The sequence below is a fragment of the Bombina bombina genome, chromosome 3 (genome assembly GCF_027579735.1).
Source record: "Bombina bombina isolate aBomBom1 chromosome 3, aBomBom1.pri, whole genome shotgun sequence".
NCBI classification, from domain to species: domain Eukaryota; kingdom Metazoa; phylum Chordata; class Amphibia; order Anura; family Bombinatoridae; genus Bombina; species Bombina bombina.
Window position 1 is genome coordinate 1,062,628,311 of NC_069501.1, and position 27,708 is coordinate 1,062,656,018.

The 27,708-nt window shown below is 38.1% G+C and overlaps 1 protein-coding gene across 2 annotated transcripts in view; it reads right to left on the reverse strand.

Moving 5' to 3' along the window:
- The window catches only part of TNS2 (tensin 2), a 382,090-nt gene that overhangs the window by 37,654 nt on the left and 316,728 nt on the right, over positions 1-27,708 (reverse strand). For both annotated transcript variants that reach the window (XM_053708325.1, XM_053708326.1), the window contains exons 20-24: positions 17,515-18,074; positions 17,330-17,416; positions 9,175-9,306; positions 8,999-9,091; positions 2,553-2,630 (exon numbers count right to left, since the gene is read on the reverse strand). In XM_053708325.1, the coding sequence (XP_053564300.1) occupies positions 2,553-2,630; positions 8,999-9,091; positions 9,175-9,306; positions 17,330-17,416; positions 17,515-18,074 (950 nt within the window). The remainder of the gene's footprint in view (positions 1-2,552; positions 2,631-8,998; positions 9,092-9,174; positions 9,307-17,329; positions 17,417-17,514; positions 18,075-27,708) is intronic.

A 27,708-nucleotide genomic window follows, 5' to 3' on the forward strand; every position in this document is an offset into this window, starting at 1 on the left:
CACTGCATCATGTGACAGCGATCAGCCAACCACAAATGCATATACGTAATATTCTATGAATTCTTGCACATGCTCAGTAGGAGCTGGTACCTCAAAAAAGTGTAAATATAAAAAGATATGAAACCCAAATTTTTACATTTAGCCACCAATCTGCAAGCACTAGCCAGGGTCTGAACCAAAAATGGTCTGGTTCCTAGGCTTACATTCCTGCTTTTCAAATAAAGATACCAAAGGAACAAAGAAAAATTGATAATAGGAGTAAATTAAAATGTTGCTTAACCCCTTAAGGACCAGGCATTTCAGACAAAAACTTCCCCAAAAGGCCAGAGCATTTTTGCCATCACTACATTTAAACATAAATAGAGTCTTTTTTATATTTACCTATCAAAACTATATTTTACTGCCAAATGCGATCAAATAAAATATTTAGTTAACTTTTTCACAATGTTAGGTTTCTCACTGAAATTATTTATAAACAGCTTGTGCAATCATGGCACAAATGGTTGTAAATGCTTCTCTGGGATCCCCTTTGTTCAGAAATAGCAGACATATATGGCTTTGGCATTATTTTTTGGTAATTAGAAGGCTGCTAAATGCTGCTGCGCACCATACTTGTATTATGCCCATCAGTGAAGGGGTTAATTAGGTAGCTTGTAGGGTTAATTTTAGCTTTAGTGTAGAGATCAGCCTCCTACCTGACACAGCCCACCCCCTGATCCCTCCCTGACCTCTCTTAAATAGCTCTCTTCCCTCCCCCACCCCCATCTTAAGTACTGGCAGAAAGTCTGCCAGTATAAAAATAAAAGTTTTTTTTTTTTTTTTTTTATTATTTTCTGCAGGGTAGTATCCCCCCTTACCTCCCAACCTCCCCTGCAGCTCTCTAACCCTCCCTCATCTACCTATGTGCCGCCATCTTCGGTACTGGCAGCTGTCTGCCAGTACCCAGTTTGCTGCAAATTAGGCAACTTAAAAAATAAATAAATTAAATTACCCGTTTTTTCAGTAGTCTAGCTGCCCCCCCTCAATAACCTACGCTCCTCCCAGATCACTTTCCCCCAATGTTTTTTTTACAGAGGATACCCCTCATTGCCTCTCCTCCCTCCTTCCCCCTCACTGGGACAGCACACCGTCTTTTTTTCCCCTTATCCCCTGTAGCGTGGCGTAGCAGTCCCGCCCTCCTCCAGCGATGGGCAAGCCACCCGCCTCCCTCCTTATCCTCCCACCCACCAATGATCAGCACCACCGTTGTCCGATGCAGAGTGGCCCTCTCTGCATCGATAACTCTGCAAATCTATTTCTGCAGTGCCTCACTCGTGAGGCGTGAAGAAATAGCGCAATCTCGCAATTTTGAGCGAGATCGCGGCAGAGAGAAGCCCAGTTCTTAAGGGCATAACGACCAGTGTCGTACAAGGTATGGCGTTGGTCGTTAAGGGGTTAAAATTACATGCTCTATCATATCTGAATCATGAAAGAAAAAAATAGGTTTCATATCCCTTTAAGTATTTGTTATAGAAATGCTATGTAAAAAAGAAGCTGCCTCCCAGCAGGGTGTTAGAGATATAGGTAATAAAATGTTAATTGTCTATTGCTCTCTATAAGTACAGCTTTTTGTGTAAACAGAGATAAGATCAAGAGGCCATTTGGCATATAGAGATAAAGATAAGGGTTACTCTTTAAAAGCTAAGATTATTGACACGGGTTGTGGTTTCAACTAGCAAAAACAGCTATTTCATATAGACAAATATACTTAAAGGAGAAATTTCAAGTCACTAGAAACTCATTAGGGGAAACCTTATTTTACAGTGCACTGTCCCTTTAAGGCTATAGAGAAACAAATAGGAAACATGGCAACCTCTTTCTGTCCAGTATGGAATAAAATCTAAAATATCAATCCTATTGAAGTCTGTAAAGAGTGTGTTACTACCTATTTGTTTTGGAGCTTACTCATTTTATTAACTGTCTATTATATGATTACTTAAAGGGACAGTCTATTCCAGATTTGGTATTGTTTAAAAAGGTAGATAATCCCTTTATTACCCATTCCCCAGTTTTGCTTAACCAACAAAGTTATATTAATATACTTTTTACCTCTGTGATTACCTTGTATCTAAGTCTCTGCAGGCTGCCCCTTATATTAGTTCTTTTGACAGACTTGCATTTTAGCCAATCAGTTCCCTATCATTAGTAACTCCACGGGCGTGAGCACAATTTTATGTATATGGAACACATGACCTAACGCCCTCTAGTGTGAAAAACTGCAAATGCAGTTGAGATAAGAGGTGGCTTTCAAGGGCTTAGAAATTAGCATATGAGCCTACCTAGGTTTAGCTTTCAACTAAGAATACCAAGAGAACAAAGCTAATGTGATGATATAAGTGAATTGGAAAGTTGTTTAAAATGACATGCCCTATCTGAATCATGAAAGTTTAAGTTTGACTAGACTATTCCTTTAAATCATTAGAATAAGTAACATTCAGAACATAACAGCTGGTAAGCACAAAACGTGTGAATTGCCTGGAAATCATTGAAAGATGACAGATGAATGTACCTACCTTTGCTGGGTATACGCAGTCTGCATGGCAAAGAAAGTGGAGTTACTGAGTGCTGAGACACCAGAGCGGATAAGCTTCCTAAACACAGGGAAAGCAAGACCTATCACGTCTGCCAAAGTTACAGTTTTTTAAGGCCTTCTAACATTAAAAAGGAACTTGTCATCCTCTGCCATCCTTTTCTGTATCCATGGATACAAATCCTTTAATATTTTATTTAGAGAGACAGAAATTCAAAAATGAAAAGCACAAGAGTGCATTACAGCCTTGATGTATTCACAAAATATCTTCTAGTAAAATGTATCAGTTTAGTTTTTACTGTGCATGGAGCATATGTATGTATGCCTCATGCAGTTTTATTTAAACACTGTGCCTGCTTAGTGAACATATATTGTGTTGTTGATGATTCAATTTCCCTCAATGCTGATAAATATGTAATACCTCCACCTCTCGGAGCAGGCATGGAGACTAAGGGTGTGTAGGGTATATGCACATATGCTCAATGCACATTAAAAATGAACACAAACTTTTAATAGCATCATTTTTGCTTTTTTTGCATACATGTATATTAAAAAAATGCTTCTATTCAAAATAAAATGCAATCATGTGTTTTCAATGTTCAGGTTTATGTCTCCTTAATGTAATGATACCTTAGTACTTTACCAATACACTGAATGTTTAATAATACCTTAGTACTTTGCCAATACACTGAATGTTTAATGATGCCTTAGTACTTTACCAATACACTGAATGTTTAATAATACCTTAGTACTTTACCAATACACTGAATGTTTAATAATACCTTAGTACTTTACCAATACACTGAATGTTTAATGACACCTTAGTACTTTACCAATACACTGAATGTTTAATGATACCTTAGTACTTTACCAATACACTGAATGTTTAATGACACCTTAGTACTTTACCAATACACTGAATGTTTAATAATACCTTAGTACTTTACCAATACACTGAATGTTTAATGATACCTTAGTACTTTACCAATACACTGAATGTTTAATAATACCTTAGTACTTTACCAATACACTGAATGTTTAATGACACCTTAGTACTTTACCAATACACTGAATGTTTAATGATACCTTAGTACTTTACCAATACACTGAATGTTTAATGACACCTTAGTACTTTACCAATACACTGAATGTTTAATGATACCTTAGTACTTTACCAATACACTGAATGTTTAATGATACCTTAGTACTTTACCAATACACTGAATGTTTAATGATGCCTTAGTACTTTACCAATACACTGAATGTTTAATGACACCTTAGTACTTTACCAATACACTGAATGTTTAATGATACCTTAGTACTTTACCAATACACTGAATGTTTAATGATACCTTAGTACTTTACCAATACACTGAATGTTTAATGATACCTTAGTACTTTACCAATACACTGAATGTTTAATGATACCTTAGTACTTTACCAATACACTGAATGTTTAATGATACCTTAGCACTTTACCAATACACTGAATGTTTAATGATACCTTAGTACTTTACCAATACACTGAATGTTTAATGATACCTTAGTACTTTACCAATACACTGAATGTTTAATGACACCTTAGTACTTTACCAATACACTGAATGTTTAATGATACCTTAGTACTTTACCAATACACTGAATGTTTAATGATACCTTAGTACTTTACCAATACACTGAATGTTTAATGACAGACAGCTGCAGGATGAAGCAAGCACGTTATAATCAGGGCAATCCATGCTTTTTCATTTCTTTTTAGATATCACCATGTACTATATGCATTCATTTTATTTTACTTATGCTAAGCTGTATCTTAAAGGCATAGTCTAGTCAAAATTAAACTTTCATCATTCAGATTGAGCAGGGAATTTTAAGCAACTTTCTAATTTACTCCTATGATTAATTTTTCTTAGTTCTCTCAGTGGGGCCTATCTATCAAGCTCCGTATGGAGCTTGAGGGCCCGTGTTTCTGGCGAGCCTTCAGACTCGCCAGAAACACAAGTTATGGAGCAGCGGTCTAAAGACCGCTGCTCCATAACCTGTCCGCCTGCTCTGAGGAAGCGGACAGAGATCGCCGCAATTCAACCCGATCGAATGCGATCGGGTTGATTGACAGCCCCCTGCTAATCGGCCGCGAATCTGCAGGGGGCGGCGTTGCACAAGCAGTTCACAAGAACTGCTGGCACAATGCTGAATGCTGAGAGCATATTGCTCTCCGCATTCAGCGAGGTCTGTCGGACATGATCCGCAATGTCATATCATGTCCGACAGGCCTTTCATAAATAGAGCCAACACATAAGGATGTCAGCACTCAGGGATAGATGCACGTCACCAACAGGACCACTGCTCACAGGTCCAGTGCAATAACAGAAAACAGTCAAGAAGGTGACAGCATAAATCTAATATTTATTAGATAAGACAAATAACGGGCAACGTTTCGGGATGTTATCATGGCATAAATAAGGGATAACATCCCGAAACGTTGCCCGTTATTTGTCTTATCTAATAAATATTAGATTTATGCTGTCACCTTCTTGACTGTTTTCTTTCATAAATAGGTCCCAGTATGTTTATTTTAACAAGCAGGAATGTAAGCATAGGAGCCGGCCCATTTTTGGTACCCAGGTGCTGAACCAAAAATAGGCCGGCTCCTAAGCTTACACTTAAATAAAGATACCAAGAGAACGAAAAATTCATAATAGGAGTAAATTTGAAAGTTGCTTAAAATTGCATGCTCTATCTGAATCATGAAAGTTTCATTTTGTCTAGACTATTCCTTTAAGTAAACAGATTTAATTCACTATCATATAAAATAAAATCACAATCATCAGACCCTTAGAAATCATGTTGTTCATGAGTTGTGTTTGTAGCAGGTTGTAGTTACTGTGAATTTTTTAACCTTCAAAACAAAAATACAAATCCCTCGCTCATTTAATTTGGATCTTATTGTCTTTCTTTTACTTAAACCATCAATTTAATCATTTTCCTTTAAACATGTAATACATTTCTACTCTATTAATGTCTTATCTTTAATTCTACTTCCCTACTCTCCTTTTCATTTTCCTGTCACGTTGCTAGACTCACCCTCATCTTGCCATTTTTTTTTTCATGCCACATTAACAATTCTTTCTCAATGTGATGGCAGCTGACTGAGTTTGAGTCTCTCTCTTGATTCAAGAAAATAAAAATCTCTCCACACAAGATAGTGGACTATTCTAACCTGAAGCTACCTCACTAATTGACAAGAACTTAAAGACATCAATAAGTACCAACGTATCTGTGAATTCCAAAAGTACTTTGTGGATGCAGTATTTGCAACTTTGTATAATTTTCAAAGAAAATTGTTGTGAACATTGCGCACATTAGAGCTAAAGACACATGCACACTCCTGAAGTCCTATGAGCCCACCTAGATTTACTTTTCAACAAATTATACCAAGAGACTATAAAAAATATGAAAGCAGAAATATATTGGGAAGTTGTTTATAATGGCAGGCTTTATCTAGAATGTGAAAGTTTAATTTGGACTCTGCTGTACCTTTATCAATTTTCTAGTGGTTTTATTTAGCTGCCTGTTGATCTTTCAAGTGTCTATGGCTATCTTTAGCCCATTGAAGGTCCAGTCATATGTAGGGCTTGTCTACTGATTTACTGAAAAAACTATAGTTATAAATCATACCCACCTTATAAGGGAAGGTACAGATGTGGCCCAATTTGTATAAAGGGATAAGGCTGCACCTCACTGACAAGGCCCAAAGAAGGCCAAAATGATCATTATTTCTGGGCAGAACTGACTTTGCAAGGCTTGATCAGACTGATATACTTCAGGAAAGTTCTCCTCTGTGAAAAGCACAATTGGGCTTAAAAAGGCTGTTCCTAGGTGGTAACTTGCCATAGAACAAGCTACTAAGCTAATATTCGTTCCTAGTAGAGCACTTCTCTCTTTGTATTATGACCCTGGGGAAGTCTCCCCAAGGGTGATGGTGGAAACCAGACTTGGACTCCTTGACCAATGTGCTTAGGGGGATATGGCTGCACCTCACTGACGAGGTCCACAGAAGGCCAAAACAATAATAGGGAGTTCCCATTTTCCTTATTCTGAGGAGGACTGCCCGGTATTTTGGGGCTGGCCTGACCTAGCTAGGCGGGATCAGAATGATATACTTCAGGAAAGTTCTCTTATGTGAAATGCACTATAAGGCTAAAAGATGCTGCTCCTAGGTGGTAGTTCGCCATAAAACAAGCTACTTAGCTGTTGTTTGTAGAGCGCTTCTCTTTCTGTATGCAAAAGTATTGCTACCTTTGAATTTTAAATTATCGCTACTTTTGCTTTGTAGTGATATCTCAAGACTATTCTCTTTTAATTAGTATCACAGAAATCTTCAATGTTGGAGAAAGCATGGTCAACGTAAAGTCTACAAGACCATCTCTAAAGAACTTGATGTTCCTGAGAGTACTGTTGCCAATATTATTAAAGATGTTTAGGACACATGGAACTGAAGCCAACATCCCTGGATGTGGTTGCAAGAGGAAAATTGACCCAAGAATTATGAGAAAAATTGTTTAACTCGTGGAGAAAGAACCAAGGACAACTTCAAAACAGATACAAACTGACATTAAAGCTTAAAGGGACATGAAACCCAAAAATGTTCTCTCATGATTCAGATAGAGAATACAATTTTAAACTTTCTAATTTACTTCTATTATCTAATCTGTTTCATTCTCTTAGTATCATTTGTTGAAGGAGCAGCAATGCACTAATGGTTTCTAACTGAAAACATGGGTGAGCCAATCACAATCAATATATATATGCATCCACCAATCAACAGCTAGAACCTAGGTTCTCTGCTGCCCCTGAGCTTGCCTAGATAAACCTTTCAGCAAAGGATAACAAGAGAAGGAAGCAAATTAAATAATAGAAGTAAATTGGAAAGTTGTTTAAAATTGTATTCTCTATCTGAATCATGAAAGAAATATTTTGGGTTTCATGTCCCTTTAAGGTGCCAGAGTTTCAAGTTGCACCATGCGTTGCTGTCTGAATGAAAATGCTCTCTTATGGTAGAAGATCTAGGAATATGCCACTCGTTTCGAGGTTTGGCAAAATGTATATTGACAAGCCACAGTCTTTCTGGGAGAATGTCCTTTGAACAGCTGAAACAAAAGTAGAGATTTTTTGGCAAATCACACCAAAGAAGGAAAAAATAAACTTTCAATGAATAGAACACCATCCCTTTTGTGAAACATGGAGGATGCTCAGTGATGTTTTGGGGCTGCTTTGCTACATCTGGCACTGGGTACCTAGAATATGTGCAGGGCACAATGAAGTTAGAAGACTATTAATGTATTCTATACCCAAACATACTGCCCAGCGTCATAAAGCTGTGTCTCAGTTGCACGCCATGGGTCCTCTACCAATATAATGACCCGAGACATACCTCAAAAAGCACCCAAGAATGGATGAGGAGAAAACATTGGACCCTTCTGAAGTAGCCTTCTATGAGTCCAGATCTGAGTCCCATTAAACATCTGTGGAAAGAGCTGAAACTCACAGTTGGGAAAAGGCACCCATCAAACCTGAGAGAACTGGAGCATTTTGCTCAAGAAGAGTGGGCTAAAATCCCAGTCAAAAAGTGTAGAAATCTTTTTCAGAGCTACAGAAAGCGCTTGATTGCAGTTATTGTCTCCAAAGGCTGTGCTACCAATATTTTTGTGCGTGTAATTCTCATTTGTTTAAAGCAATATGTGAAGTCATAAATCAAAAGTGAAGTTTCTGTTCTATAACATTTGAAATATGGTGGATACCAAATACTTTTGTAAATTTTTAATTAGTTGAGAGAAAATTGTGCACTTTCCTAAAGTAGATATTGTCAAGTAATTTAAAGTAGTAGCGATGAGAGTATGTTCATTATTACTATTACTCTTTTAATATACTTAACAAATGTAATATAAATGAATGGGAGCAGCTCCGCATAAGGAACTAAATATAGCAATATTTATCATGTTTGCAGGAGGACAGGTCGTTATGTAGAGTTTTCTTACGCAATGCCGCCCCCTGCATGTCAATCACACAGAACAAGCAAGGGTCCAGGTAACTGATCTCACCAGTGAAAATGAGGCAAAAAAAGTAGTTTCCCTGCAAAGCAAATGCAGCTTAATAAATTTACCCCAAAGTGTTACAAATGTAATAATTTATAATCAGATATCGTGTGGACTGACGTGATCACATTTATTTGTTGATGTTTTGTTTATATATTACTTTCAATAAAGTTAGTTTTATGGGGGGGGGGGGGGGAAACAGATGCATCCTACATTGAATAGTGACACATGATATGATATAATGTTTTGACCTTTTTAATATTGTTACAGAAAAATACCCATGTCTGATTCACCAACCTCGTAAAGAAAAGCATACAAATAATTTAATACTTACCAAAGTAGGGCTCGATCGGTGAGCCTTTAATTTTCACTCCTTTTGGTCCAGTCTCAATAAGAAAATGACGAACAAGCTGCTCTGCAGGGTCTCCTGTGGTACAGAGATTTTACATTTTTTTTAAACCAAACAACAAAACCAACCGGTATCTGCACACACTTTATTCTTAATATCACCTTTGCATGCCTGTGTCACAATGTTTGGAGGAGGGCTGGATACCTTCAGTGCCAAACCGTACGCCCCGCGGAAAGAGTTACTGTCCCGAATTAGGAAGGAGCCAGGTTCTGCACCTCTCAGTAGTACAATAGCTAACAGTGGAATGGCAGAAAATCACGTGTTAATAAAAGGGAAGAAAATATATATATATCTTACGTAAGTTGACTTTTACAAACAAAACCACCCCCTATACTGAAAATACAGTAGGTAAGATTTTAAATGATGCACTATTTAGCGTTTTCGCTCGTGTGAAAACACCGGCAGAAGTAAACTTTTAACACGAGTAGGCTAGCATGCATATTACTAGTTGAAAGTAAAATGTTTGCATGCAAGCAAAAACCATTGCGCGCTAACTTGAGGACTTTGGATATTGCAACCTCGTTAACTTCTCCCCATAGACTTCAATGGGGTGTGCAAACTAAAAAAAAACTGACACTTATCGCTTGCGCGCTAACCCGACACCGCATTGGACCAACTGCGCTAACCCAAAGGTAGTTATTAATATTTTGCATTCGAATGTTCTTTGCATAGAAGAAACATGTTCTATGTATTTGTGTGTATGTATATATATATATATATATATATATATACACACACACAGGTATATATACAGTATATATATTTTAATATTTATATGAATAATTAGCACACGCTAACAATAGTGTGCCATTTCTAATCTAGCCCAGAATTGTCTATAGAAAGCCTATGTAGACAATGAACAGCAGCAGGTGTCACCTCCCAGTGGGGATGGGATAAATAGGTATCAAAATGTTTATATTTAATTGTCCTCTATACGTTATGGGCTAAAGGAGCAATGTCCCATATTTATTATACTCTGCAGCTGGTATAACAAGTAATTGAAAACACATTAAAGGGATATGAAACCCAAACATGGTCTTTCATGATTTAGATAGAGCGTGCGATTTTAAACAACTTACTAATTTACTTTTATTATCATTTTTTCTTTGTTCTCTTGGTATCTTTTGCTGAAAAGCATGTATGTATGCTTAGGAGACGGCAAATTTCTGGAGCCCTATATGGAGGCAGTTTTGCAAGAATGTTATACATTTGCAAAAGCACTAGATGGCAGCACTATCTCCTGCCCTGTAGTGCTCGAGATGCCTACCTAGGTATCTCTTTAACACAGAATATCCTAGCACTTTATCAAGACAATATCAGCTCTTTATAATGTTAAAGTATTTAAAGGCTCCTTAAGCATATCAAAAAACGGAGGAGTGGCAAAGTTTTAGCGCCAAAAAATCATGTGAGTGAGATGCGACCGGAGTCTGGAATAGTACTTCTGGTTCAAGGTGTGCAACATGTGATGGTGTTGACAAGATTTGTAACTCGTAACGTGAGTGTAACTTCCAGAAATATCCCACAATGCTTAATATCGTGTGACTTATAGCCCAGATGGATCAGACTCTTATACTTCCATCTTGTTTAAGGGTAAAAGCTAAAATAAATAAACAGATAGATGTTTATTAAACAATAATTGTGTAGATAGTGATGTGAAACATTAATCGTGTAGATAATTAAATTAAACATGGTCACTTTTTGGAAGTTTGCAATCTAAACAGTAATTTATGTATTCAGAAAATAAAGAAAAACGTTATAAGTGTTATGTTTACTTAAAAGTTATCAGCACATAGGTAGTGGATATAACGTGTGTAGAAGAACGCTACTTTTGCATTATACATTAAACACGCTAATAGGAAGAAGTTAAGAAAATAATATGTGTATAGAGATGAGATGTAACAACTCTATGGATTGAGCGTTAATACAATGGAACATCATAGTTACAATACAAACAAAGGAACAGAGCAATAAGATGCAATATTATGTATCGAAAATAATGACAGTAAACAAACATACATATGTATAATTAATATAGATAATTAATATGGTGGCCTCTAATAGGCCACATGAACACTTCCCCCAGATGAACATAAAGGGATTTTCAATCTCAGTAAAGTGCCACTTCTAGATAAAGACAAAGAAGTTCTTAGTTTAGGACTATCCTTTGCCCCTAGGTCCAAATTGGACAAGTTTAAAACCTATTTAAGTGCAAAAGAACTTGTGAGGAAACTCACTCTGAAAAGATTCTTTCTAAAATCACCACTAGATAATAGTTCTATGAGCACCTTTCCAAACAAAGGTGATAACTTTGTTCATACTAACCTAACACCAAAATCTACTTTTTATCCTACCACCAATAAAGGTGCAGCTATCGAATCCTTCAACAGGTAAGTGTGCAATAATATAAAAAAATTATGTCGTACCAGCAATTGCAAAGACAACCTGACAAAAAACAATTAGATACCATAAAAAATTTGGAATCTAATCAGAAAATAATTATTAAACCTGCAGACAGGTTATTATAAATAGGGAGGATTACATCAAAGAATTACACAGAATCCTACATGACAGCAACACCTATGAATCTCTCACATTTGATCCCACTGAAATCTTCACAAAAGATCTAGAAAGACTCCTTCTTGAAGCTAAAGACATGGGGATTATTAATCTTAAAGCATATAGTTACCTTAACATAAGCCACCCGAAAATACCAATCTTTTATCTGCTACCTAAAATTCTCAAAACAGTGATCAATCTCCCAGGTAGGCCGATAATTTCGGGCATAGGGTCACTCACGAGCAATCTCTCTGAGTATATAGACAAACATATTCAGACATATGTTAGAACTCTGCCCTCATATCTCAGAGATTCTACTGACGTACTTAACACCCTAAATAAAATTACATAGGAAAAAGGTTTCATCTGAGTGACATGTAAGGTAACATCTTTATACACATGTCTTCCCCATACAGAGGGCATAGAAGTGGTCGAATATTTTTTGGATAAAGACTCCAATATACCTCCATCTCAGAAGGAGTTTATACTCAGTGGGATAGATTATATATTAAAGCACAAATATTTTAATTTTGAAGGGAAATTTTAGAAACAGCTATGTGGTTCCCGCGATGGTGACCTAATTTGCACTGAGCTATGCCAATCTATACATGGGAGTCCATATTTTGGGACTCATGCCCGGCTAGTGCAGACTTGGTCCTCTATCGCTGGTACATTGACGACATTTTGATGATCTGGAAGGGCTGTGTTGAAGATCTAGAACACACCCTTCATGTCATGAACAATAACATGACACATTTAAAATTTACATATCATTACTCCTGTGATCAGATTATCTTTCTAGATCTAACCATTAATTACACATATGGGAAGATCAATACATCTACTTATTTTAAACCAGTGGACTATAGCAACTATCTCCACCAAACCAGTTGCCATCATATCAATTGGATTAAAAACATCCCTAAAGGACAGCTGATGAGGGTCAGAAAAAACTGTTCTGACCAAAAAGACTGGCAAAAACAATCACAAATCCTCTTGGAACGTTTCCAGGATAGAGGATACGACATGGTGGCCATTAATAAAATCATGGAAGAAGTGGATACAATGGATAGAGATACCCTTCTTAGCTACAAAGTTAAGGATGAAAACATCAATCAAGATATCTTGGATGTTCCCTTTATCACAGAGTACAGTCACAATAAATATAAAATAGAAAGTGATTAAAAGATACTGGAATATTCTAAAGGAGGGCAATATTATAAACCCCATTTTATATATAAAAAATTTTGTAACCTTAAATCAATTTTAGCCCCAAGTGTTAAGAAAAATAAACAGACAGGTGCAGTTAGAGGTATACAGGGAGATTTACTTAAAGGTTTTTTTCCATGCTTAAAGTGCAAAGCCTGTAAACACAGCCTTAAAAGGAACACCTTTAAATCGTATATCTCAAAAGAAAAATTCAGAGTGAATCAGTTGATACGCTGCAAAGATAAAGGTATAATATACCTATTGGAATGCAATTGTGGATTACAATATGTGGGTCAAACATCTAGACCACTCAAAGACCGCATAAGGGAACACCTCCTACAAATAGAAGGGAACAAAGACGATACTCCCTTATATATGGATTTCAAAGAGAAACACGATGGGGATACTAAGGCTTTAAAATACATGGGATTATGTAAAGTATATAAGGATTGGAGAGGTGGTGATTTTGAAAAAAAGCTACTCCTCACGGAGTGTAGATGGATATTTGAATTAGACTGCATTTACCCAAAGGGTTTAAATGCAGACTTCGAATTAGTACATCTTCTATAAACCTCTCCCCACATTTACAGGTAGTCAATACTCGCTATAAACCTTTTAACGTCCTAACACCTTTACAGTTCTAGTATTTGATATATTCACCCTATACTTAACTTTAGGTCTATTGATATGTATTTTCATACTAATTATTAGCCATCTAGTTATGTTAATTAGGTGATATATGACTACTAGGGATGTCTTTACCGTCATACTATTACTTTATGTTTATATTTATGTCTGCATTTAAGCTGTTACACCACATGTGTTCTACATAGACCTGTCTATTGTGTATTTTATTTGATTATTCTTTGTAATATAGATATACATCCCTTCACCTATTGTCAGCTATCTAATTGTGCTAGTTAGGTTGCCAGCTGACTACTAGAAGTGTATATCCCCATATGTATTGTTTTAGGTTGTTACCTCTTTAAAGGGACAGTATACTCTCATTTTCATATAACTGCATGTAATAGACACTACTATAAAGAATAATGTGCACAGATACTGATATAAAAATCCAGTATAAAACTGTTTAAAAACTTACTTAGAAGCTGTCACTTTGGCTCTGTTGAAAAGGTAGCTGGAAAGCCCACTGCAAGTGGCAAATAAGACACTCCCCCCCTCCCCCTTCTTTTGCATATGAAAAGACCCTTTACACAAACAGGAGCAAGCTGGAGTAGGTAGTCGAGCGTATTCACATAAAACTTTGGGGCTTGGTTAGGAGTCTGAAAATCAGAGCAATGTTATTTAAAAATAATCAAAACTATACATTAATTAAAAAAAAAAAACTTTATGGGCTATATAAATAGATTATCTACAAAACATTTATGCAAAGAAAAAATGAGTGTATAATGTCCCTTTAACTCTTCTTATTCATACCTCTATCACACATGGAATATGATGTATAAGTTCTTTGTGACTTATGTGCTTCACCTGAAACTCGAGCTGTTTTCATTAGATGATCCATTAATTGGATACTTTGATTAGTCTTTTATATAGATATGTAATTTTTTTAATGATTAATATACTGTTTTTATAGCCAATATATTGTTAACATTGTTTTTTGTTATTTACTTTTTGTCATTTGTTTTATGTTATTTGTTTGATTCACATGCGTTCAGCATGTGATGCTAACTCTGTATTCATGTGGCCTATTAGAGGCCGCCATATTAATTATACACATGTATGTTTGTTTACTGTCACTATTTTCGATACATAATATTGCATCTTATTGCTCTGTTCCTTTGTTTGTATTGTAACTATGATGTTCCATTGTATTAACGCTCAATCCATAGAGTTGTTACATCACATATTATTTTCTTAACTTCTTCCTATTAGCTTGTTTAGTGTATAATGCAAATATAGCGTTCTTCTACACACGTTATATCCACTCCTATGTGCTGATAAAATTTAAGTAAACATAACACTTATAAAGTTTTTCTTTATTTTCTGAATACATAAATTACTGTTTAGATTGCAAACTTCCAAATTGGTGACCATGTTTAATTTAATTTAATTTAATTATCTAGACAATTAAGGTTTCACATCACTATCTACACAATTATTGTTTAATACACATCTATCTGTTTATTTATTTTAATTTTTGCCCTTAAACAAGATGGAAGTATAAGAGTCTGATCCATATTAAGCATTCCGGGATTATTCCGGAAGTTACACTCACGTTACGAGTTACAAATCTTGTCAACACCATCACATGTTGCACACCTTGAACTGGAAGTACTATTCCAGACTCCGGTCGCATCTCACTCTCCTGATTTTTTTGGGGCTAAAACTTTGCCACTCCTCCGTTTTTTGATAGGCTTAAGGAGCCTTTAAATACTTTAACATTATAAAGAGCTGGTATTGTCTTGATAAAGGCTTTGCTGAAGGCCGAAACGCGTTGACCTTTTGTGACATACCAGTCCGAGTTTCTGTACACATATGGTGAGCACATTTCTTATTTAGCCCCGTTAGCTTTTTAGTTTTTGTGCATCTGTTCGTTTTCTTTTTTACAGGTATTTGCAGGTGTTCCTAGTAACCTCCAGACCCGAAACACTTCTCACTTTATCTTCGCATTGGACACTTATTTGATATATACATATTTGGGACTAATTTTTCTTTTGGACTCCTTTTTTATACTTTTTGGGACTAGCCGTCTCTTTTTTATATATATTTTTCTTCTTGGAACTCTTTTTTTCGTATATGTACATATATTTTCTTGGCCTGTGGTCTGAGCTCAGATTTTATTATATTGTTCATTCTATATATTGCTTATGTAGCTCATTATTTTTAATCTTTTTTTATGTTTATTTTTAATGTTTCTTTATGGATTAAATTTGGTCTTATATGTATGGTCAAACATTGTATTTAAATTAAAGTACATTATTCTACTGGTCACTTCTTCATAGTACTTTATTCCAAGCACACGTATTTAAATTTTATGTACACTCCTCTACTAGTGCTTTATCCTAGCACTTCTAAGCACACCCAAGCCACCACTGTGTGGAGCCCTTCGATCTTGTTAGCACATTGCAGCTTGTTGACACATTGTATTTACATTATATATATATCTTTAAATCTGGTTACACTCTCCTAGTACTCCTTTCTAAGCACACTTTAGCCTCTTTTGTGTGGCGCTCCTAACCTCCCCTTTTTCTCTGATAATAGAAGTAAATTTGATTATTTTTTTTTAAGATGGTATGCTCTGTCTGAATCACAAAAGAAATGTTTTGGGTTTCATATCTCTTTAAAGGGAAACAACATTAGCAATACACTGTCCCTTTAACTATCCCAAAAATATAATTATTTAACACAATATAAACCTTATTGTTCTCAATGATATAAGGAGCTAGAAAAGGTAATCAGTGAGATTGCATAGCCCAATTTTTTTCATGCTTTGTGTAATCCAGATTAAGAGATCCACATTTTTCTTTCCTAATGCAAATATTAAATGTTCTATTTTTTTTATAGAATGTCATTTTTGCATGAATTAACTTGAGCTTATAATGAATTTAACCCCCACAAAGGCTGGCTATTGGTGGGGTCATGTGAATGACACTCCTAATCAGTTGACAGCCGTGTCCCTAAGAACTGCATGTCCTGTGGTTCCTGCTCAGGACTTTACCAATTTGTTTATTCTATTTCCAAGGGTTAAATGCATAGTAAGCTTCAGTAATTAATGCAGAAATGAAATACTCTAATGAATCAAAGCATCTACATTTTCATTATAATGTTCCTTTAAAATGTCTGATAAACTCTTGCTGCTTAAGAATTTTAGCTAATCCAAATAACCATATTTATCACATAGATACTAACCCCATTTAAAAGGTACATGAAACCCAATTTTTTTCTTTCATAATTTATAAAGAGCATGCACTTTTAAACAACTCCGCAATTTACTTCTATTATCTAATTTGCTTCATTTTCTTGACATCCTTTGTTGAAAATCATATCTAAATAGGCTCAGTAGTAGGTGATTGGTGGCTGTACACAGAAGCCTTGTGTGATTAGCTCATCCATGTGCATTGCTATTTCTTTAACAAAGGATATGTAAAAAATGAAGCAAATTAAATAGAAAATCGGAATGTTGTTAAAAATTGTATTCTCTATCTGAATCATGAAAGAAAAATTTTGGGTTTCATGTTCCTTTAAGCTATGAAGAATTAAATTACCCCTTACCAGCTCGTATTATTTACCATTAAAACCTCAACTAACTCTCCTTGATCTCCGGCCTTTTGGGCAGTATCCAGGCTATCTAACTTACTTATATGCTTCAAATAGATATGGAATTCAAAATCAAATTTCACAATTTGGATTTTTTGTTTAGATCTTACTTTTGGTCAAATCATAAAAGCATAAGATTGACTTCCACGTCCCTTTAAATTCAGTGTAAGTAAAGTCAGCCGTCCATTATTGCACAATAAATTACATTACCTTGCTCCCGGGAGATGTTTGGCTTATACCAGAACTTGGAAGAATCTTGCACAAAGTTGCCTATCAGAGGAGTATCCTGCTGCCCATCTATGCAGACATATACAGGAAAAAGTTTCAACAATTAGACTACTGTATTTGTTGCTTTCATTAAGCTGCAAATTAGATACAATTAGAAGGTAAAATACCTGTGGGTCCTACAGTTCTTTGGCTGCTCTCAGAGTGACCATTTGGATGGCTAAGAGTCCTGTTTTTTTCCCCTCTGGATAAAGTGTGGGTCTTCTCAGGCAGACTAGGGGGCTGTAGATTTGGAGGACAGGGGCTGCCTGTATAATAGGCAGTACTGATGGGAAACAAAGGTGTTGGAGATGGTGGCAAAAGGTCGCACTGGCTTCCCATTGGTGACCGTTGGGGACTGGTTGGTCCTGGTGCTTCACTGCCAATCCCATTTATAGGCATGGTGGGAAGAGAAAGAGTGACATTTCTCTTTTGTAGAGTCATTGCATTTATTGGTACAAGAGGAATGTTAGGAGAGGGTGGTGATTGGACATTGGGGTTGCAATTTCTCTGCTCAGATGAGGTCTGAACCTTGGATGCCTCGAACAAATTTGTTTCAGGTGCTGCTACTTGTGGTTGGGCAACATGAGTTGCATACGGTGGTGAAGGTGTTTGTGGGATAACTGGGTGTGGTGACATTTCTTGACTAGCAGTAGTGGTAACATTTGCTTGAGGAAGTGTAAATCCAGACCTGGAAGTCAAATGATAGATTATGCATTATGTAAAGAAACAACAGTTAAAAAAAAGTAGACTAAGGCTAAACTCTGCTTTTTTTTCTGCTGAGAGTAATCTACATACTAATATACGGCTAGATTACGAGTTTTGTGGTATGAGTGAAAAAGCAGCGTTAAGGCTCTTTTTCACTACCGCTGCTATTACGAGTCTTGCAGGTTTAGGGGCACCGCACACTTTTTTGGCCGTAACGCAACGTAATTACTGCAGCTTTAAAAAAGTCCTTTTTCAATGGGACTTCCTTTGCACAGGTATTACGAGTCTGCCTGGGAGGCCAAAAAGTGAGCGGCACAGCCAATACCGTCAAGATCCATAACGTAAACTGAAAGTCAGTAGTTATGAGTTTTACGCTACAAAGCTGTAACATAAAACTCATAACTAAAGTGCTAAAAAGTACACTAACACCCATAAACTACCTATTAACCCCTAAACCGAGGCTCTCCCGCATCATAAACACTAAAATAAAATTATTAATCCCTAATCTGCTGCTCCGTACATCGCCGCCACTATAATAAACATATTAACCCCTAAACCGCAGCACTCCCGCGTCACAAACACTAGTTAAATATTATTAATCCCTAATCTGCCGCCCCTAATATCGCCGCCACCTACCTACATTTATTAACCCCTAATCTTCCGCCACCAACGTCGCCGCCACTATACTAAAGTTATTAACCCCTAAACCTAACCCCCACTAACTTTAATGTAATTAAAATAAATCTAAATAAAACCTACTATTAATAACTAAATAATTCCTATTTAAAACTAAATACTTACCTGTAAAATAAACCCTAAGCTAGCTACAATATAACTAATAGTTACAATATAGGTATCTAAGGTTTTATTTTTATTTCACAGGCAAGTTTGTATTTATTTGAACTAACTAGAATACTTACTAAATAGTTATTAACTGTTTACTAACTACCTAGCTAAAATAAATACAAATTTACCTGTAAAATAAAACCTAACCTGTCTTACACTAACACCTAACCTTACACTACAATTAAATAAATTACATAAATTTAATACAATCAACTAAATTACAAAACCCCCCACTAAATTACACAAAATAAATAAAATAAATTATCAGATATTTAAACTAATTTCACCTAATCTAATAGCCCTATCAAAATAAAAAAGCACCCCCCAAAATAAAAAACCCTAGCCTAAACTAAACTACCAATAGCCCTTAAAAGTACCTTTTGCAGGGCATTGCCCCAAAGAAATCAGCTCTTTTACCTGTAAAAAAAAATAAAAATACAAACAACCCCCCAACAGTAAAACCCACCACCCACACAACCAACCCCCCAAATAAAATCCTAACTAAAAAACCTAAGCTCCCCATTGCACTGAAAAGGGCATTTGGATGGGAATTGCCCTTAAAAGGGCATTTAGCTCTTTTTCCGCCCAAAACCCTAATCTAAAAATAAAACCCACCCAATAAACCCTTAAAAAACCTAACACTAACCCCCGAAGATCCACTTACAGTTTTTGAAGACCCGACATCCATCCTCAACGAAGCCGGCAGAAGTCCTCAACGAAGCAGCAGAAGTTTTCATCCAACCGGGCAGAGGTCTTCATCCAGATGGCATCTTCTATCTTCATCCAACCGGAGCGGAGCATCCTCTTCAATCGACGTCTTCTTCCGAATGAGGTTTCCCTTTAAATGACGTCATCCAAGATGGCGTCCCTTACATTCCGATTGGCTGATAGATTTCTATTAGCCAATTGGAATTAAGGTTGAAAAAATCCTATTGGCTGTTGCAATCAGCCAATAGGATTGAGCTTCAATCCTATTGGCTGATCCAATCATCCAATAGAATGCGAGCTCAATCCTATTGGCTGATTGCAACAGCCAATAGGATTTTTTCAACCTTAATTCCTAATAACTAATAGAAATCTATCAGCCAATCGGAATCTAAGGGACGCCATCTTGGATGACGTCATTTAAAGGGAAACCTCATAGGGAAGAAGACGTCGATTGAAGAGAATGCTCCACGTCGGATGTCTTGAAGATGGACCCGCTCCGCGCCGGATGGATGAAGATAGAAGATGCCGTCTGGATGAAGACTTCTGCCTGGTTGGATGAAGACATCTGCCCGGTTGGATAAAGACTTCTGCTGCTTCGTTGAGGATAGATTTCGGGTCTTCAAAAACTGTAAGTGGATCTTCGGGGGTTAGTGTTAGGCTTTTTTAAGGGTTTATTGGGTGGGTTTTATTTTTAGCTTAGGATTTTGGGCGGAAAAACAGAATTTATGCTTACCTGATAAATTACTTTCTCCAACGGTGTGTCCGGTCCACGGCGTCATCCATTACTTGTGGGAAATGTTCTCCCCCACAGGGAAAGGCAAGGAGAGCACACAGCAAGAGCTGTCCATATAGCTCCCCCTCTGGCTCCGCCCCCCAGTCATTCGACCGACGGTTAGGAGAAAAAGGAGAAACTATAGGGTGCCGTGGTGACTGTAGTGTATAAAGAATTTTTTTTCAACCTGATTAAAAAAAAAAAAAAACCAGGGCGGGCCGTGGACCGGACACACCGTTGGAGAAAGTAATTTATCAGGTAAGCATAAATTCTGTTTTCTCCAACATTGGTGTGTCCGGTCCACGGCGTCATCCATTACTTGTGGGAACCAATACCAAAGCTTTAGGACACGGATGAAGGGAGGGAGCAAATCAGGTTACCTAAACAGAAGGCACCACGGCTTGCAAAACCTTTCTCCCAAAAACAGCCTCCGAAGAAGCAAAAATATCAAATTTTTAGAATTTGGCAAAAGTGTGCAGAGAAGACCAAGTCGCTGCCTTACATATCTGGTCAACAGAAGCCTAGTTCTTATAGGCCCATGTGGAAGCCACAGCCCTAGTAGAGTGAGCTGTGATACGGTCAGGAGGCTGCCGTCCGGCAGTCTCATAAGCCAAGCGGATAATGCTTTTCAGCCAGAAAGAGAGAGAGGTAGCAGTAGCTTTTTGACCTCTCCTCTTACCAGAGTAAACGACAAACAAGGATGAGGTTTGTCTAAAATCTTTTGTTGCTTCTAAATAGAACTTTAAAGCACGTACAACATCTAAATTGTGTAATAAACGTTCCTTCTTTGAAACTGGATTCGGACACAAAGAAGGAACAACTATTTCCTGGTTGATGTTCTTGTTGGAAACAACTTTTGGAAGAAAACCAGGCTTAGTACGCAAAACAACCTTATCTGAATGGAACACCAGATAGGGTGGATCACACTGCAAAGCAGATAATTCAGAAACTCTTCTAGCAGAAGAAATAGCAACCAAAAACAGAACTTTCCAAGATAGTAACTTAATATCTTTGGAATGTAAAGGTTCAAACGGAACCCCTTGAAGAACTGAAAGAACTAAATTTAGACTCCAAGGAGGAGTCATGGGTCTGTAAACAGGCTTGGATTCACACCAACAGATATATTTTTTACATATTTTATGGTAAATCTTTCTAGTCACAGGTTTTCTGGCTTGGACCAGAGTATCAATCACAGAATTTGAAAACCCACGCTTGGATAAAATCAAGCGTTCAATTTCCAAGCAGTCAGCTGCAGAGAAACTAGATTGGGATGTTCGAATGGACCTTGTACTAGAAGTTCCTGTCTCAAAGGTAGCTTCCATGGTGGAGCCGATTACATATTCACCAGGTCTGCATACCAAGTACTGCGTGGCCACGCAGGAGCTATCAGAATCACAGAGGCCTTCTCCTGTTTGATCCTGGCTATGAGCCTGGGGAGGAGAGGAAACGGTGGAAACACATATGCTAGATTGAACGACCAAGGCGCCACTAATGCATCCACTAGAGTCGCCTTGGGATCCCTGGATCTGGACCCGTAGCAAGGAATCTTGAAGTTCTGACGGGACGCCATTAGATCCATGTCTGGAATGCCCCATAATTGGGTTAACTGAGCAAAGACCTCCGGATGGAGTTCCCACTCCCCCGGATGGAAAGTCTGACGACTCAAATAGTCCGCCTCCCAGTTGTCTACTCCTGGGATGTGAATAGCAGATAGATGGCAGGAGTGATTCTCTGCCCATTGGATTATCTTGGTTACTTCCTTCATCGCTAGGGAACTCTTTGTTCCCCCCTGATGATTGATGTACGCAACAGTCGTTATGTTGTCCGACTGAAATCTTATGAACCTGGCTTCCGCTTGCTGAGACCAAGCCAGGAGCGCATTGAATATAGCTCTTAGTTCCAAAATGTTTATCGGGAGAAGCGACTCTTCCCGCGACCATAGGCCCTGAGCTTTCAGAGAGTCCCAGACCGCGCCCCACCCCAAGAGGCTGGTGTCGGTCGTGACGATGACCCACTCCGGTCTGCGGAAACTCATTCCCTGAGACAGGTGATCCTGGGTCAACCACCAGAGAAGTGAGTCCCTGGTTACCTGGTCTACTTGAATTTGGGGAGACAAGTCTGTATAGTCCCCATTCCACTGATTGAGCATGCACAGCTGTAATGGTCTTAGATGAATTCGAGCAAAAGGAAACACATCCATTGCTGTGACCATTAGTCCTATTACTTCCATGCATTGAGCTATGGAGGGTTGAGGAATAGAGTGAAGAACTCGACAAGCTTTTAGAAGTTTTGTCTTTCTGACGTCTGTGAGAAAGATCTTCATTTCCACAGAATCTATTATTGTTCCCAGAAAAGGAACCCTTGTGGACGGTGACAGTGAACTTTTTTCTATGTTCACTTTCCACCCGTGAGATCTGAGAAAAGCCAACACAATGTCTGTATGAGCCCTCGCTTTGGAAAGAGACGACGCTTGGATTAGGATGTCGTCTAGATAAGGTGCTACAGCGATGCCCCTTGGTCTTAGGACCGCTAGAAGGGACCCTAGCACCTTTGTGAAAATTCTGGGAGTGGTGGCTAAACCGAATGGAAGAGCCACAAACTGGTAATGTTTGTCCAGAAAGGCGAACCTCAGGAACTGATGATGAGATTTGTGGATTGGGATATGCAGATACGCATCCTTTAGATCCACAGTAGTCAAAAATTGACCCTGCTGGATTGTTGGTAAGATTGTCCGAATGGTTTCCATCTTGAAGGATGGAACTCTGAGGAACTTGTTTAATATCTTTAAATCCAGAATTGGCCTGAAAGTTCCCTCTTTTTTGGGAACCACAAACAGGTTTGAGTAAAACCCTAGACCTTGTTCCCCGGAGGGGACTGGGTTTATCACTCCCATCTTTGATAGGTCTCTTACACAATGTAAGAATGCCTGTTTCTTTATCTGGTCTGAAGATAAGCGAGACAGGTGGAACCTTCCCTTTGGAGGAAGTCCCTTGAATTCTAACAGGTATCCCTTGGAAACTATCTCTAGTGCCCAGGGATCCAGAACATCTCTTGCCCAAGCCTGAGCGAAGAGAGATAGTCTGCCCCCTACCAGATCCGGTCCCGGATCGGGGGCTACCCCTTCATGCTGTCTTGGTAGCAGCAGCAGGTTTCTTGGTTTGTTTACCCTTGTTCCAGCCTTGCATGGGCTTCCAAGCGGGTTTGGGCTGGGCCGCGTTACCTTCTTGTCTAGCGGCAGTGGAGTTATTAGCCGGTCCGTTCCTGAAATTGCGAAAGGAACGAAAATTAGACTTTTTCTTAGCCTTAAAAGGCCTATCCTGTGGGAGGGCATGGCCCTTACCCCCAGTGATGTCTGAAATAATTTCCTTCAATTCCGGCCCAAAAAGGGTCTTACCCTTGAAAGGAATATTCAGTAACTTAGTCTTGGACGACACATCTGCCGACCAGGATTTTAGCCAAAGCGCCCTCCGCACTACTATAGCAAAACCTGAGTTTTTCGCCGCCAATTTCGTTATTTGAAAGGCGGCATCCAATATAAAGGAATTAGCTAACTTTAATGCGTGAATTCTGTCCATGACTTCTTCATAGGAAGTCTCTTTCTGGAGCGACCTTTCTAGTTCTTCGAACCAAAAGGACGCCGCTGAAGTGACAGTAATAACACACGTAGCTGGTTGAAGGATGAACCCTTGCTGAACAAAAATCTTTTTAAGCAATCCTTCCAATTTTTTATCCATAGGATCTTTGAAAGTGCAGCTGTCTCTATAGGAATAGTTGTGCGCTTCGCTAGTGTTGAAACAGCTCCCTCAACCTTCGGGACCGTTTGCCATGCGTCCCTTCTAGGAGGTGGGGCAAAGGGTACACCTGGCTTCTCCCACTCCTTTTCCACTATGTTCGCTACCCTCTTGGGTATTGGAAAAGCGTTGTCGTGCACTGGGACCTCTAAAAATGTGTCCAATTTGCACAACTTCTCTGGTACTACCATGGAATCACTGTCATCCAGAGTAGCTAATACCTCCTTAAGCAAAGCGCGGAGATGTTCTAGCTTAAACTTAAATGCCACTAGCTCAGGTTCTGCCTGTTGAGAAATTTTTCCTGAGTCTGAAATTTCACCCTCAGACAGCCCTTCGCTCACAGCCAATTCCGATTGATGTCATCATCAGCGTCTGATTGTTCATCCTTTTTATCTGTATTTAAAACTGAACAATCACGCTTTCTCTGAAAAACTGGCAGTTTGGATAAAAGATTTGCTATAGAATTATCCACTACTGCTGATAATTGTTGCATAGAAATAAGCACTGGCGCGCTAGGTGTCGCCTGCGCGGGCAAAGCTGGTGTAGACACAGAAGGAGAGGATGTAGAGCTATCCCCACTACCTTCATTAGATAAATCATCTTGGGTAACATTATGAAAAATAACAGAGCTGTCCTGATTTTGTTTGGACGCTATGGCGCAATTATTACAAACACTCGAAGGGGGAACCACATTTGTCTCTATACACACAGAACATAGGTTATCTGATGGAACAGACATGTTAAACAGATTTAGACAGGCAAACAATGCAATAAAAACGATTTTAAACAAAAACGTTACTGTCTCTTTAAATAATAAAATGACACATTTATTTCTGAATGTTCAAAAAACTATGAAGGCAATATCCGAGTTTTCTGAAATTTGGACCCCAGTGTCTTAATGCTTAGAAAGTATTGCACAGCAAATATGGAGACTCTAGCTCTTAAAACAAGCAAACCGGAGCTAATTGTTGGATTTAACCGTTTTTACACACCAGAATCCCAGCTACAGCCTTGCTGCAGCTTTTTAACTTCCTTAGGGGTCACCATTCACAGAAAAAAGCCTTTTGGAGTCACTTTCTGAACCACAGGACCCTCTCACATGAATCTGCATGCACTGCCTTGAAATTCAACTGCACAGCTGAAGTGCCAAAATGAGGCTTCCTCCCTCAGCACACTAGAGTGAAGGGGCCTTCCTGACTAGATTTAGGTGTCTAAAACAAGCCAGATCAATAAAAAACGTTCCCAAGTGTATGTGAGCTTATAAAATATTTCAAATGGTATAATATTGTAATAAAAACCAATCGATTTAGCCCCTAACAGTGTCTACCAGCATAAAAAACAAAAAGGGGAAGCCTGTTATCTTTTTTGCTGAGGTGAAAGAAAAATGGCTTACCGTTTCCCCTGAGGGGAAAAATGACTGTCATCTAGCATTAGCCTGTGTTGTTAGAAGGAGACTAGTCATACCTGAAGCAGATGAGTCTGCAAACTGTTACCCCCAACTGAAGTTCTCTTGTTTCAACAGTCCTGCGTGGTAACAGTAATGGATTTTAGTTACTTGTGCTAAAATTATAGCCCTCTTAAACAGAAATCTTCATCACTTTTCTGTTATAGAGTAAATAGTACAAGCCAGCACTATTTTAAAATAACAAACTCTTGATAGAAGAATAAAAAACTACAACTAACACCACAAACTCCTCGCCATCCCCGTGGTAGATGCTACTTGTTCAGAGCGGCAAGGAGAATGACTGGGGGGCGGAGCCAGAGGGGGAGCTATATGGACAGCTCTTGCTGTGTGCTCTCCTTGCCTTTCCCTTAGGGGGAGAACATTTCCCACAAGTAATGGATGACGCCCTGGACCGGACACACCAATGTTGGAGAAAAGAGCTAAATGCCCTTTTAAGGGCAATGCCCATCCAAATGCCCTTTTCAGGGCAATGGGGAGCTTAGGTTTTTTTAGTTAGGATTTTATTTGGGGGGTTGGTTGTGTGGGTGGTGGGTTTTACTGTTGGGGGTTATTTGTATTTTTTTTTTTTACAGGTAAAAGAGCTGATTTCTTTGGGGCAATGCCCCGCAAAAGGCCTTTTTTAAGGGCTATTGGCAGTTTAGTTTAGGCTAGAGGGGTTTATTTTTGGGGGGGGGGGGGGCTTTTTTATTTTGATAGGGCTATTAGATTAGGTGTAATTAGTTAAAATATCTGATCATTTCTTTTTTTCATTTTGTGTAATTTAGTGGGGTTTTTTTTGTAATTTAGTTAATTCAATTTAATTTATGTAATTTATTTAATTGTAGTGTAAGGTTAGGTGTTAGTGTAAGACAGGTTAGGTTTTATTTTACAGGTAAATTTGTATTTATTTTAGCTAGGTAGTTAATAACTATTTAATAACTATTCTACATAGTTAAAATAAATACAATCTTGCCTGTGAAATAAAAATAAAACCTAAGCTAGATACAATGTAACTATTAGTTATATTGTAGCTAGTTTAGGGTTTATTTTATAGGTAAGTATTTAGTTTTGAATAGAATTTATTTAGTTATTAATAGTAGGTTTTATTTAGATTTATTTTAATTACATTAAAGTTAGTGGGTGTTAGGGTTAGACTTAGGGTTAGGTTTAGGGGTTAATAAATGTAGTATAGTGGCGGCGGCAGATTAGGGGTTAATAAGTGTAGGTAGGTTGCGGCGACATTGGGGGTGGGAGATTATGGGTTAATAACATTATGTAGGTGTCTGCGATGTTGGGGCAGCAGATTAGGGGTTAATAAGTATAATGTAGGTGTCGGCGATGTCGGGGGCAGCAGATTAGGGGTTAAAAAGTGTAAGATTAGAGGTGTTTAGACTCGGGGTTCATGTTAGGGTGTTAGGTGTAAACATAAATTTTCTTTCCCCATAGGAATCAATGGGGATGCGTTACGGAGCTTTATGCTCCTTTTTTGCCGGTGTTAGACTTTTTTTCAGCCGGCTCTCCCCATTGATGTCTATGAGGAAATCGTGCACGAGCATGTAAAACCAGCTCACCACAGCTTTCAGCAGCGCTGGTATTGGAGTGCGGTATGGAGCTCAATTTTGCTCTACGCTCACTTTATGCCTGCTAACGCCGGGTTTTTGTAAACCTGTAATACCAGCGCTGTAGGGAAGTGAGCGGTGGTATTAACTTGCAAGTTATTACCGAGCAGCTCTTACCGCAAAACTCATAATCTAGCCGATAGTTACTTAAATGTAAGGATATACTCTTTTATGGACTAAGCAAGACAGTTCTAAAACAGATTGAGGAGATTAGATCAATATCGCTTGATATTGAATAATTGGAGTTTGTTTCGACTCTGAATCGCAATCATGCATACTTGCATAGTTGCCAACGGTCCCAATTTCCATGGGACAGTCCCCTATATTTTGTCTTCCTGTCCCTGCTTTTTAAAGGGATACTAAACCCAAGTTTTTTCTTTCATGATTCAGATAGAGCAGGCAATTTTATGCAACTTTCTAATTTACTCCTATCAGAT